The following is a 12,525-nucleotide window of genomic DNA, read 5'->3' as shown; positions in this document are numbered from 1 at the left end:
TAAAATGGAATAACACTTCTAGCGCACCTGTCTGCACGCAGGAAGTCAACAAATGGTAGTTTCCCTCCCTTTCAACCGACACATGCTTTCCTTGAGGGCAACATATGTAAACATTAAATATTTATAAATTGCGTAATTCAAAAAATGGAACTTAAAAAGACATCTTATTCTGGATTTTTTGATGAAACAAATAATCATCCCCACTTGTCTCTGCTGCAAATCTGTACTTTTATGTGGAGCTTATGACATTTATGTGCATTTCTCAGCAGAGTGAGACTTGATTGAACCCCAACTCTCTATGCAGCATCATAGATGTCATGAATATTAGGTATTGATAGTGTGATTTGAACCCAACTAAGACACTGAGGCCTAGAGCTGTCCCCGAGGTATTACTTGCAGGTGGGCCTGGCAGAGCTGAATAGGCAATGAGGACATAAACACTGGGTAAGGCCTGTGGTTTGGTCTGATGGCACTCACATAGCACAGCGAAAATGGATATTTTACCAGACTTGCCGTCTGTCTTCCTCTCAAGCAGAGCGGAACATAGCCTCTGATGAGTAAGTGATAGTTGTCAATTAGGAAGGTAAAAGTGGGCTTAGACACCCTGTATGCACCCTGTGCAGCCGGATTTTAAATCCTGGGGTGCCAGGGTTTATCTTAGAAACAGCTTCCAGGGGAATAGCTCATGTTCGTAGAACAGGAAAGAATACACTTAAGCAAAACAGATTTTTCCCTCTATGGTCCAGTCAGTTGTCTAGGGGTCTGCCAGATTTAGCCTGAGGCTTGTTTTTTTATCACCCATGAGCTCAGAATGGTGTTTGCATATTTAAAGCATTGTAAAAGGAAAAGAAAAATATGCAACAGAAACCATATGTGGCCCACAAAGCCTAAAATATTTACTATCTGGCCCTTATAAGAAAAAGGTTGCTGATGCCTGGTCTAGAGAGTTCGAGCTATCTCAGATTAGTGAAGGCAAAAGGTAATGATGATTGACTTTTTCAGTTAGTCTGATTTGTGGCAAACGCTGTCTGCCTGTTTGAACAAAGCTTCACGGGCATTATTTAGGATAAATAGAATCACATTTCAATATTTAATTGTGTTATCTCCACATGGGGTTATTCCAACTTTGTTCAGGGAAGAGTGTCTCTATTTGTTGTTCCAGAAGTAGCTCATATGTCTGTCACCTCACTCTGAAGGCCCCACCTGTCACTTCCTCATCACAGCTCACTTGCTTGAAGGTTCTTCCTACCCTCTCCCCTGACCTGAAAGGGGTGGCCAGAGGCCAGCTCAGGAAGGGCTGCTGACGTATTTGGCACCTTATTCTGCACATGCCGAGTCTAGGCAAGGATTTTCAGCTGGGGAGGGTGTGGTCAAAAGCCAATTAAATACACGTGGTGCAGAAGTATGAGCCCTGAGAAGCAGGTGTCTGAGGGGGCTGCAGTACATGGATGGAGCCTCCCGGAAGACGTGGGACCTGGATTGGACCCTGCAGGATAGACACGATTGGGGGAGGGCATAAGCAAAGGTCCGGAGGTATAAGGGAGTGTCTCATGGAGTGTCCCGCCTTGGGTTTGAGCTTTTCTGGTAGTGTGAAATGAGCTTGGATCATCAGTGTGGTCAATTTATGTGAATTTAAGGTTATGGAATTCCAAATCTCACAGCCCGCAAGGAGTCATTGTCAATTATTTTAAAAGAAGCGTGTGTGTGTGTGTGTGTGTGTGTGTGTGTGTGTGTGTGTGTCAGGGTGGGGGCAGAGGGAGAGTCAAATGAAAGTCACGAAATTGTCTACTATTCATTACCCCCTAACTCGGTGCTGAGTACTGGGCTGAGTGCGTTACACAGACCTTCTCATTGAATCCTCAAAACTCTGTGGGCAAAGGTATTAATATCCCCCGTTTGCAAATGAGGACATTTGCATTTACAGGGGTTAAAATAACTTGTCCATGGTTCTGAAGTTAATAATGGGCAGAGCCTTGCTGGCCTGATTCAAGAGCCCAAGGTCTCCCCTCCTTCCATCCTGAAACAAGCTCAGTGTAAAACATTTTGACAAAACAGAAAAGGGAAGAATGAAAAGCAACTGAGATCCTGCCTTCCAGGAATGACATTTGGGGTGACAATCCTTCCAGACATCTTCCTATGTATATACAAAGTGATATGTATGCGTTTTGCATAACCCATGCCCAGATTGCCTAAATCCTGTGCTTGCAAATTTTACATAAATGACACCATACTATATATCCTAGTTTTTTTTCCCTCCTAAAACTAATTTTCTAATTTTACTAAGTGGGTGTTTAGTATTTCATGTTATGACTGCATCCACATTTGCTTAACCAGCCCCCTATAGATCATTTCAGTTTCTTTCTTTTTTTTTTTTTAAGATTTACTTATTTATTTGAGAGAGGGAAGCATGTGTGAGAGCGAGGGCGGGTGTGGGGGAGGGGCAGATGGAGATGTAGAGACAGCCTCAAGCAGACTCCCTGCTGAGTGTGGAGCCCAACTCAGGGCTCCATCTCATGAACCTGAGATCACAACCCAAACCAAAACTAAGTCAGACACTCAAACAGCTGAGCCACTCAGGTGTCCGATTGTTTCAGTTTCCTGAGCAAGGAAAGAATTTGAGAGCTTTATTTTTTAATTCTTTTTATTTTTAACCAAATCTCGTGCTTTCTTGCTCTCTTTGCAGCATGCCCTTGACGCTGACAACGCAGGAGTAAGCCCGATAGGAAACTCTTCCAACAACAGCAGTCACTGGGACCTTGGAAGTGCCTTTTTCTTTGCTGGGACTGTCATCACCACCATAGGTATCTGTTCATTTGCTAACATCTTTTCCTTTGGGGGCCATCCTGAGAAATGGCGCTTGGTCAACATTTGGTCCTAGAACCATGGCAGCTTGAGGTTCAAAGGAGGCTCATGGCACATTGTTGGTTAAATGCAGGGGAAGTAGTGGCGTTCCGTAAAAGGCAAAGCAGACTAGGGAATTTCATTTTTCAAAATGAGAGGCTAGAGAACCTTTCGTTTGAAAGCACCTGATGAATGGTCAGAGTGGAAAATCACCATATGGAGTGGTCGGTGGAGCTCAAATTCCTTGTTAAAACTTGTACTTCTTTCTAAGGTTGCATATGAAAGAACCCCAAAATTCTACAAAGTTTGTTATGAAACAGCAGTCTCTACCCCTCTGTCTGTTCTCACCTCCCTGGGGGCAAACACTGTCATCTCTTTTGATTGATTATTTTGATATTCATTTCCTTGTCTTTAAATATAAAGCTTGTATTGCCACTTCCTGAATTTTCAGTGTTAGAGATTATTTCCTGACTTCCAATTGTGGGAAGGGAAAAATTACAGTGGTCCCCTCATCTGCGGTTTTGCTTTCTGTGGTTTCATTCACCCTTGGTCATCCGCGGTCTGGAAGCAGATGATCGTCTTTCCGATGATTCATCAGAAGGTCAGTAGTGGCCTCACACTATGTCACAATGCCTACCTACGTCATTCACCTCACTTCATCTCATCACATGGGCATTTTATCATCTCACAGCATCACAAGAAGAGGAAGGGCAAGTACAGTACAGATACTATGCTTGATCTTAGCCAAAAGGCCGAGAATTGATGGGCGAGTACAGTACAATATGATATTTTGAGAGACCACATTCACAAAACTTTTATGAAAGTATATTGTTTAAATTATTCTATTTTATTATTACCTATTGTTGTTTGTCTCTTCCTGTGCCTAATGTATAAATTAAACTTTATCATAAGGATGTATGTATAGGAAAAACATAGTATACATAGGGTTTGGTACTATCCGTGGTTTCAGGCACCACTGGGGGTTTTGGTACGTATCCCCTGCAGATGAAGGGGGGATGATTCTTTCTTTTTCCCTGCCCCACTGTAGAAGGGCTCTCTTCCCATCCTCCTATCTTCCCAATAGAGTAACAGTGAATGTTTGCATGATTTTGACTAGGTAACTGCTCTTTATAACTGATCCTGTGGTGATCTATGATTACCTCTTTCCTGTACTGATTTTTGTGTTACAATATCTGTGTGTGTCTTTTTTCTGATTCTTGGGGAGTTTTATATGTCCATTACCTAGTTACCCCATCCCCCCACCCCCTTACCCTCCAGGAAAGGGTTCTTGATTGTCATCTTTAAACATTCTCTGCCATATGGTTTTGGTTCTATTCTTTGGGGATTCCGACTATACATATATTGTCACTTCTTTGCCTGCCTTCTGTGCTTGTCGTTTCCCCCTCTACTCCTTTGTAACTCATAAAATGTGGTTTCCGTTTTGTTCATTTTATCTTCTCTAGTCCTTTCCTGTTTTTGCAGAGCACCTATTTTGCCATGTGCTCCTTCCAATTTTATTTTCCTTTTTGTGATCATTAGGGGACTTTTTCCCCTTTGTGTTTCTTTCCTGAATTCCATTAGCTCACATTCCATTTTCCCTTGTTATCTTTCTGATTCTTTCCTGATTTCTTGCTTTTCTGGTTTGTGGTTTTGCTACAATGGTGCTTGGGGGTGATTACTTCATAGCTGGTCACACTTTTTGTTTGGTTGGGGCAATATTTTTCTGCTGAGTGTCTTTCATCCAATGTTAAGTTTTTCTGCTCCTTCCACATTAAAAACAAGACAAAACAAAAGGAGAAGTTTTATATTTATGCTGGTCCGATTTCCCTTTTAAATACTTGATACCCAACAAACTGGATATTCCTGATCCAACTATCTGCCAAGTGATTCTGTAGGGCTGGGGAGAGGAGAGCCAGGAGAGGTAGGATAACCTTCCAGATAGCTCATCCCCAACTCTCCTCTTTTCTGCTGCCAAAGAGAGGGAGGGTTTCCTGCAAATGTCACCCATCTATGTTATTCTCTGTTTAGTCCTGCCTCTTTGGTTTTCTTGAACCAGATCAAGTTCAAGGGGGCTTCTGCTGCTCTCTCTCTTCACCCTATTTTCTATACTTGGTACAAACAAGGATATCTCTTTTGAAGTTCAGAATGAGACCCTCACCTTCATAATTGGATTTTTGCTGGCACTTTCTGGGGTTTTCTACCGATACACCCTTTCTTCCTTCTCTGTGCCTCTTCTCTTTATTTTTTCCCATGTGGCATGAGTCCAACTTTTTTGGTAATCCTTACACATATGGGGGAAACTGTAGATAATATTCCTCTCCCAGTTCTGCTGAAAATGAGTTTTCTCCTCCTCTACAAAGGTTTCGTCATACTGCAATAAAAATCATCATTCAAAAGAATGGGAGACACAGCATTGAGAGGTGGGAGCATCTTGTCATTAACACCCATTATGCTCTCTGGGAGGAACCCCCTCATCTGTTGCTCTCTGAGGCCCAGCTATGCCTTCTGGGAGGTTCTTCCCTCCCCTTTACCCTTCACGTCCGCCTCTTATATGGGTGTTGGATAGTGTGCCCTTCTTGAGGGAGGTACATCTTTGATGATCAACTTCCTATTGGTGCATATTTCAAAGGCTAAGGATTGTTTTAGAGGCACAGGCTTTTGTTACTGTTTTTAGACCTAGCCTTTAGGACCTGTGCTGTTTCTACATTGGTCCATTCAAGGAAGTTATATGCAATAAGAAAATTTGGGATGAGAGAGAATTGGCATTTCTTTTTAGAAAGTCTTTTAATCTAATTATATGACATACCATGTTCACACTTGCAAATACACAAATATATTAAGATTGGCTATTACAAATATTGGAGATGTGCATTACACTAGTGGATCTGGGGCCTAGGAGCCTTTTGACCCTCTAAACCAGACTGGATCATTTTAGTCTGCAATTTAACAGCTCCCAACACAGGAATCAAGGTGGCCTGGCTGTATTTGGTATAAGGGCAAAAAGTGCCATAAAACTCAGTGGCACCCAAAAACATCACTGTAGTGGATCAGAAAAGACCAGTGTCAGGTTAAATTGTGTTCATCAGCCTGGTTTTACCAAGATGGGGGAATGTGTCATGCATTTTAGGAGGATTTATAGTAAAATAATTAAACCTGGGGAAGTCTGGGCCACTTCAAGAGGTACATTTTGGGAAATGCCCTCCAGTCCCCAGTGTTGGTCCATGAGACATTAGTGTATGTTAAAGAAGACAGAAAAAGGAAAATCCTAATTTTCTTGCTTTATAAAATGGTTAAATCAGTGGTCGATAGGATGCACTGAAAAACACTATAGCTATGTCAGAATGCACGCTGATGGTATTTATTGTGTCAACTTGTTAGGGTCCCAGGGGTTTGGTTTATTAAACAACAGTGTTCATTGACCACATGACCTCATGTGATGGGGAATGGTGGTTCCATCTGCTTAATGAGAAGTACTTGATATGTAACATTTGTTGTCTTTTGTAATGTATGCATGCTGGGATCTTTGAGTTTTTGCAGATCACTCTTGGTCCTTGGCTTCTGCTTCCTGGCGTCCATTCACTTATACACTCTTGTCTCCTGATAACCAGTTCCTGAGTGGTCTTCTTCCATAAGCTTGGCCTCCAGGCCTCAGCGGATGAATCAGCTTTTCTAGACCAAGAAATCTAGTGCTTTGCCTGTGTCTGGCCACAGCCCTTAGTTCAGAGGTGGACGTGAGATCTAGATGAAGGCAATAAGAAACTCAGTTCCTAGGCTTTTGCTTAAGCTTTGGAGGAAGTGACTTCCTCTCTTTCTTCCTGGAGGTAAATCTGGAAGGACATAGGCCCAAGACACTAGCAGTCATGTTCTTGGCTAGAATTCAGATAACACTAGAGAAGCAGCAGCAGAAAAGCAGAGTGATAAATGGGGTCCTATTAACACCTTGTGAACTTTGGATGAAGCTACCCACAAAAGTGTTAAGAAATAAATGCTGAATCCTTTATTTACTGGGGGCAGTGCATTTCTGTTTTTGTTGAAGCCAGACTGCATTGGATTTGTATTATCTAAAACTGGAAAAATCCTAAGTAATACACACTTATGGGTCAGAGATCATGGAGGGTCCATAAGTGTCCTCTGGCCTCAATGGCCTGTGCCTGACACTGCTGGCCACCATAGTCGCAAGTGCTGTCCCCCACCTTCTTTGGGCCACCCACTCTTGATGTCTTAGGCAGAACATCCGATTGGATGAGCCTCTGGTCAAGGCATCTTTGTCCTGGCTGCCTGGGGGGCTCTGTTGCCTCTGTTGTGGGAGGCAGGACACTATGTCATATCTATGCTCGGGATGAAGACCCTTCCCCAAATCTGCAGGGAAGGTGGGTGCCGAACAGGAAAACTATCACGAAACAAGCATACAAACAAAAAGCAAACGAAAATACAACCCAGCCCCCATTACAAGTCCTCTTTAGTATCATGGCTCAGGATCCTTCCTAGAGACTGGGTCCTTGTTCTATGCATTGGGTAAAAACACTATTTTTTCTGTCACTTTCTCTTTCTCTTAATTGAGAAATAAAGCACAGTAAGTTGAAAACCATTTAGCTGGCTAAATTTTAACTCTAGAATGGAGGATCTTTGTAAAATCGTACAGTTAGAGAATTCTAAATAAAACCTGAGGACAGTGATGGTAAAAATAATTATTTGGTGGTAAATTCATTCACCACATATGGTAGCAAGGCGTATAGGAAAACTCAGAGCCTGTGAATTCTTCCAGTTCTTCCCACTATTCAGGAGTTGGGTAGTGGAGTAGCTGGAACTGAGGAGCTGTCTTTTCCTTATTTGTGAAAAATCCAAACATTAGCCTGCTTACTTGAGTTCATGTAAGTTGTGACACAATACTGTAAACATTTCCCCATATTACTAAGGTTCTTTGAAAAACGTGATTTTTATTGGGTTCCATTGGCTGTACTACCCACATCATAATCCCATGTTGTTGGAGGCTTAAGCTGTTTCTGTTTTGTGATAGTGTAACATCACAGTGAAAATCTTTGTGTGTCAAGTGTGGTCTTCATCTCTGGTTGTTTCCTTGGGAGGGTCCTCAAGGAACTGTGGTGTCAAAAGGCATGTACTTTTTAATGGCCTGCCGAATTGCTTTCCAGAAAGACTCTCATGAGCCACATGAGGTTATGTACTTTTCAGACACAAGAAAAATGTGTTCATTATTTAGTATGTGTATAGAGAGGTCTTAGAAATAACAGTCTTTCCTGAAAAGCAGCAACACTACTCAGTATCAGAGTCTTTTATCTGAAGGTATCAAAGTACTTCTTTTTAAACAATGTTTTCTTATGTTCACATGTACAGGAAGGCTTAAAAATGTGTAGCAAAAGGTAATATATTCAGGCACTTCTCTAAACTAGAAGCAACGCCAGAGACTAGACTCTGCTCAGTCTTTGCTGAGGGTGCCCTGGCCCCTGTCCCCTCTCTCCGTAACTAAATGGGAACTGGTGGATTCCCACCAACTCGGGTTCCTAAGCTGGAAGAATGACGCTCACTCCTTTATTCGGATGCTTTCCCACAAGCCATTATTTGTAGAAGGGCAGCAAATGATGCATTCTTATCAACACTATGGAATGCTAGTAGATTTTAGTCTTTGAAACATTTTCGGATTGAATCACCTGACTCTACTCATATCAGAGAAAGCACCTGGTCAGGTCCTAGATAGTAGCTGTCATTTGCCTGGTGGCCTTAATTAAGAGTTGTACCTGCCAAAGTACAGGAGCAGCTGTTTCTACTTACACAGCACCTGAGCTGGACGCTAACTTGTGTTTTTGGAAATAGCCGTCATTGGGGCTGACATTTACTGAGTGCTTACTAGGTGCCAGGCACTGGGCTCCACATAATTATCTCACTGAGTCTCGCATTAAGCATATCCAGCAGGTACTGTTATTAGCCTCAGGTGACCGATGAGAAAATGGAGGCTCCAAGATGTCAAGTAACTTGGCCAATATCTCGCAGCTAGTAAGCAGTGGAGCCTAGCTACCTTCACCAGGACCAGCTACATACTGTGTAGGGCTCAGTGCAAAATGAAAATGGGGTCACTCGCTCAAAAATGATTAAGACCATCAAAATGGCAACAGCAGATCAATAAACCAAGCATGGGGCCCTTCTTAGTGTGGGTGCACAGACTGAAAGCTGGGTTAGCTCACACAGACATTCTGGTTCTAGAATGCACACTCTTAACTAAATAACACGGTTGAACTGCACATTATTTGACAAAGATCTGACTTTGGCATGTAAATAGCAAATGGAAGTATTACACGTGAGTTACTCAGGCAGCCTTCACTAAACACCAGCTTTCTCTTTGCAAAGGGCCCGGAAGTGTTTTGTGGCCAGAGGTAAACCCAGCGAAGCCTTGCCTTGGTCCTTCTCATTCATAACAGATGGTCATTGCTGGGCTGGTCCTCTCCTGCCAAAAGTTGCTCTTCGGACTTCTTTTGCTTTCCTTAAATCCAATTCTAACGTTCTGGGCTGGTTCTCCCTGACCAACTGCCTCTCTCACTGCCATGTCACCCCATCTCATTTCCCAGATGTTGCTGCCCCTAGCTGTGCCGAGAGATGCCCACACCCCAAATGCATCGGTAGGCCCATCTAACTCACGGAGCCAGCTCCACTGGCGGTACAGACATTCTGTCCCTTGTCCTGGCACTGCAGGAGAACAGCGGAGTTTCTGGAGGGAAGACAGGAACCAACCATCTGTTTTCTCCTGGGGCTTAGTTTTCCGGAGACATATTGCTCAGAAGTGATTCCTTCCTACAGAAAACCCCAGGCAAGATGATAATTGCTAACACTTACCAAGTACTTACTTTGTGTCATGATTTACATGTATTTAATCTCCACAGGCAGCTCAGACTTCACATGTAACCCATTTCATCTTTTTTTAAAAAAAGATTTATTTATTTATTTTAGGGGCAGAGGGGCAGAGGGAGAGGAAGAGAGAGAATCCCAAGCAGACTCCCTGCTGAGCATGGAGCCTGACATGTGGCTTGATCCCAAGACCCTGAGATCACGACCTGAGCCAAAACCAAGAGTCGGGCACCTAACCTACTGAGCTACCCAGGCGCCCCTCACTTCATCTTTAATAGCTACAAGGCAGATGCTATCAGTAGCCCCCCGTCAGAGGAGGAAAGTGAGGCAGAAAGGTTGGGGAGATCCTCAGGATCCAAGAGTCAGGAAGAGGAAGTGTCAGAACAGGAAACTCTGCAGTTTCCAGCCTTGAGCCTCTATGACCATCACCCCTACGTCAAAGTTCTGCCAAGGATCGTGGATGGACAGGCAGGCAGTCTAACGGTCTCGGTAAAGCAGAGCCAAATACCCAGGAATGTGGCTCTCCCATTGCCTCGGAGCAAAGTTCCAAAATGTTAAAAGTTTGGAACAACAGGGTTGAGGGTTCCACTGGGACAGCTTGTCCATATAGTTCATCAGAGGCAAGGGACACACACACACACACACACGTGTATACACACATACACACAATACACAAACACAGCATTACTCAAGAATGGCAATTACCTTATGCCCAGTATAAAGTGATGGTCTTAAATATATTTAAAGACTTATTTGAATATTACTGGATTTTACTTCACTGGTGTCCTTACCCAAGAACTTTGCTTTCACTTTATCTTAGTGTTCTAGTCTGTGAAACACTGAATAAAGAAGGAGCCAATTGTAGTCATAATACTACTAGTAATAATACTTCTTTGCATTCATGTGGTACTTTACAGTTCACTGATTTTTCCGCATTATCCTCGAACCCCTCTGACACTGGGATCTGTGGAGGTTAAGGGACTCTGGGGACAACCAGGCAGAATGAGGTGGAATTGGGTCTGGGCCTTCTGTCTTCTCTCTTCTTTGTCATGCTCCTTGGATGACACCAGAAATTTCCCTGAACACAGTCCCTACCCAGGCAGTGGGGCAGATCCTCAGCAATAGCTGGGGGAAGAGTGCGCGTCTCTTGTCGGGGCTAATGAGACGCCTATTCAGAAGGTTCCGATCCTCGTTTGCCTGTGCTGTGTCTACAACATGTGTCTTTCTGAGATATTGAGACAAAAGAACACCTACATTCCCTGACAGAGATCAGGCAACTCTGAGACAGTCAAGCAAGAGTCATCGATGTCTCCACAGGTCCCCGTCGGCCTGTGTGAAGCAAAGCTGTGTAGGCACATTTATTCCCTTTTCAGTGTAAATCAGATTATTCTAGAAGGCAACACTTAGAAAAATGGTTTCGTCCAGTTCCAGAAAGCACCTGAAAAAAGTTCTAAGAGCCTTTTTTGCACAATTAAATGAAAATGGTGCTGAGTAAAAAGAATGCAAGATGAGGAAGGCTTGCCTGAGCACTCATGGGAGAAATGGAAACTGTAATTTAGATAATTCATGATAAAAGGTTTGAATGATTCCAACAAGAAAATTGAAAAGGAAAATAGCCAGGTGACTCATCACCCAAAGACAGACAGCAGCAGCGAGTTCTCTAGGCTCATAGGAGGTGCAGGATGGGGCAGCGGCAACATTGGCCTTGGCTGTGCCGCATCCCTAACGTGCCCTCAACCACGAACCCGATAACTCCTCCATCGCATGGATTTAGAAACAGACCCCACATGAGTTCCTCTAATGTGGGAGAACAGTTGGGTGACTATCCAGATGCTAGCGAGCATAACATTGCATTATGCATTAGCATGAGACCGACTATCAAGCAATTTAGATGCTCATCTCTCTACAACGCATGCCAACACCATAGCCTTTCCCCCCAGAATACTTCCCTTAGCCCCATCCACGTAGAGGAAGCCCAGTGCTCACTATACAGAAGTTACTTACATAATTGCAGAATTCTGACGAATGCAGATGTTGGTGTTTTCAAGCACTATTTGAAATACATATTATAGACATGGCTATAAAAAGATTCTTTTATATTCAAACATCCATTCTACCAATAAACATGCATTTAGCGCCTGATAGCCCTTGATGAAAGAAGCAGGTGGGAGGAGAGGCAGGACCCAGAGATGATGCAAAGTGCCCAGTAAAGAGAAAAAGAGCCAAGCAGAGCTAACATCGCTGTCAGCCTGCGAAGAGGCAAAGTCTTCCTTCCCTGCTGTACAATTTTCAGGCTTCTCAGGGTAGGGCTGTATGATCCATGGGTCCTTTCTGAATGTGTGCCAGACCACATATCCTGCCTAATGCGGAGTGCCCATCGCCCTGTAGAGCCCAATGTCGAGGACAGCCCGTCTGTTAAGTGGAGGGGATGCCCATGGGATGAGACTATAAAGGAGAAGCTCTTTTCCAATCTAAAAAGGGCTATGGTGAACCCTGCTTCGATGTTCAGTTCTCCCTGAACCATGCATGTCCAAGATATTTGGTGTTTCTGAGATGGATGACGCGGTTTTCATCTGCAATGCAATACGGGGGGACTACGAATTTCCTAAAATGTAATCTAATTAAACACATTAAGATCCAGGAAGGCTGGATCTCCTTAAAGCTGTTTCCAGGGAGAGAAGGGAGAGAAGCAATGGGACGGTGTTCTGAATGTTAGAGGGCCTTTGATAATGCTCTACGCCCCAAAGCTCATGGAGTGGGGGAGCGCAGAAACCCTGCAAGAAATCTGCGGATTCTCTGGTTCACCTCTCTGATTTCTCTGCCACCTCA

General features: G+C 43.5%; 1 protein-coding gene across 2 annotated transcripts in view; it reads left to right on the top strand.

Annotated features, from left to right (window-relative positions):
• The window catches only part of KCNK10 (potassium two pore domain channel subfamily K member 10), a 129,414-nt gene that overhangs the window by 74,907 nt on the left and 41,982 nt on the right, over window positions 1-12,525 (top strand). For both annotated transcript variants that reach the window (XM_019800393.2, XM_011225843.3), the window contains exon 3: window positions 2,684-2,801. In XM_019800393.2, coding sequence (XP_019655952.1) covers window positions 2,684-2,801 — 118 coding nt within the window. The remainder of the gene's footprint in view (window positions 1-2,683; window positions 2,802-12,525) is intronic.

Source organism: Ailuropoda melanoleuca, chromosome 14, assembly GCF_002007445.2.
Source record: "Ailuropoda melanoleuca isolate Jingjing chromosome 14, ASM200744v2, whole genome shotgun sequence".
Lineage (NCBI taxonomy): Eukaryota > Metazoa > Chordata > Mammalia > Carnivora > Ursidae > Ailuropoda > Ailuropoda melanoleuca.
The sequence above is the reverse complement of the archived record's forward strand: the minus strand, read 5'-3'. Positions and strand labels throughout refer to the sequence as shown.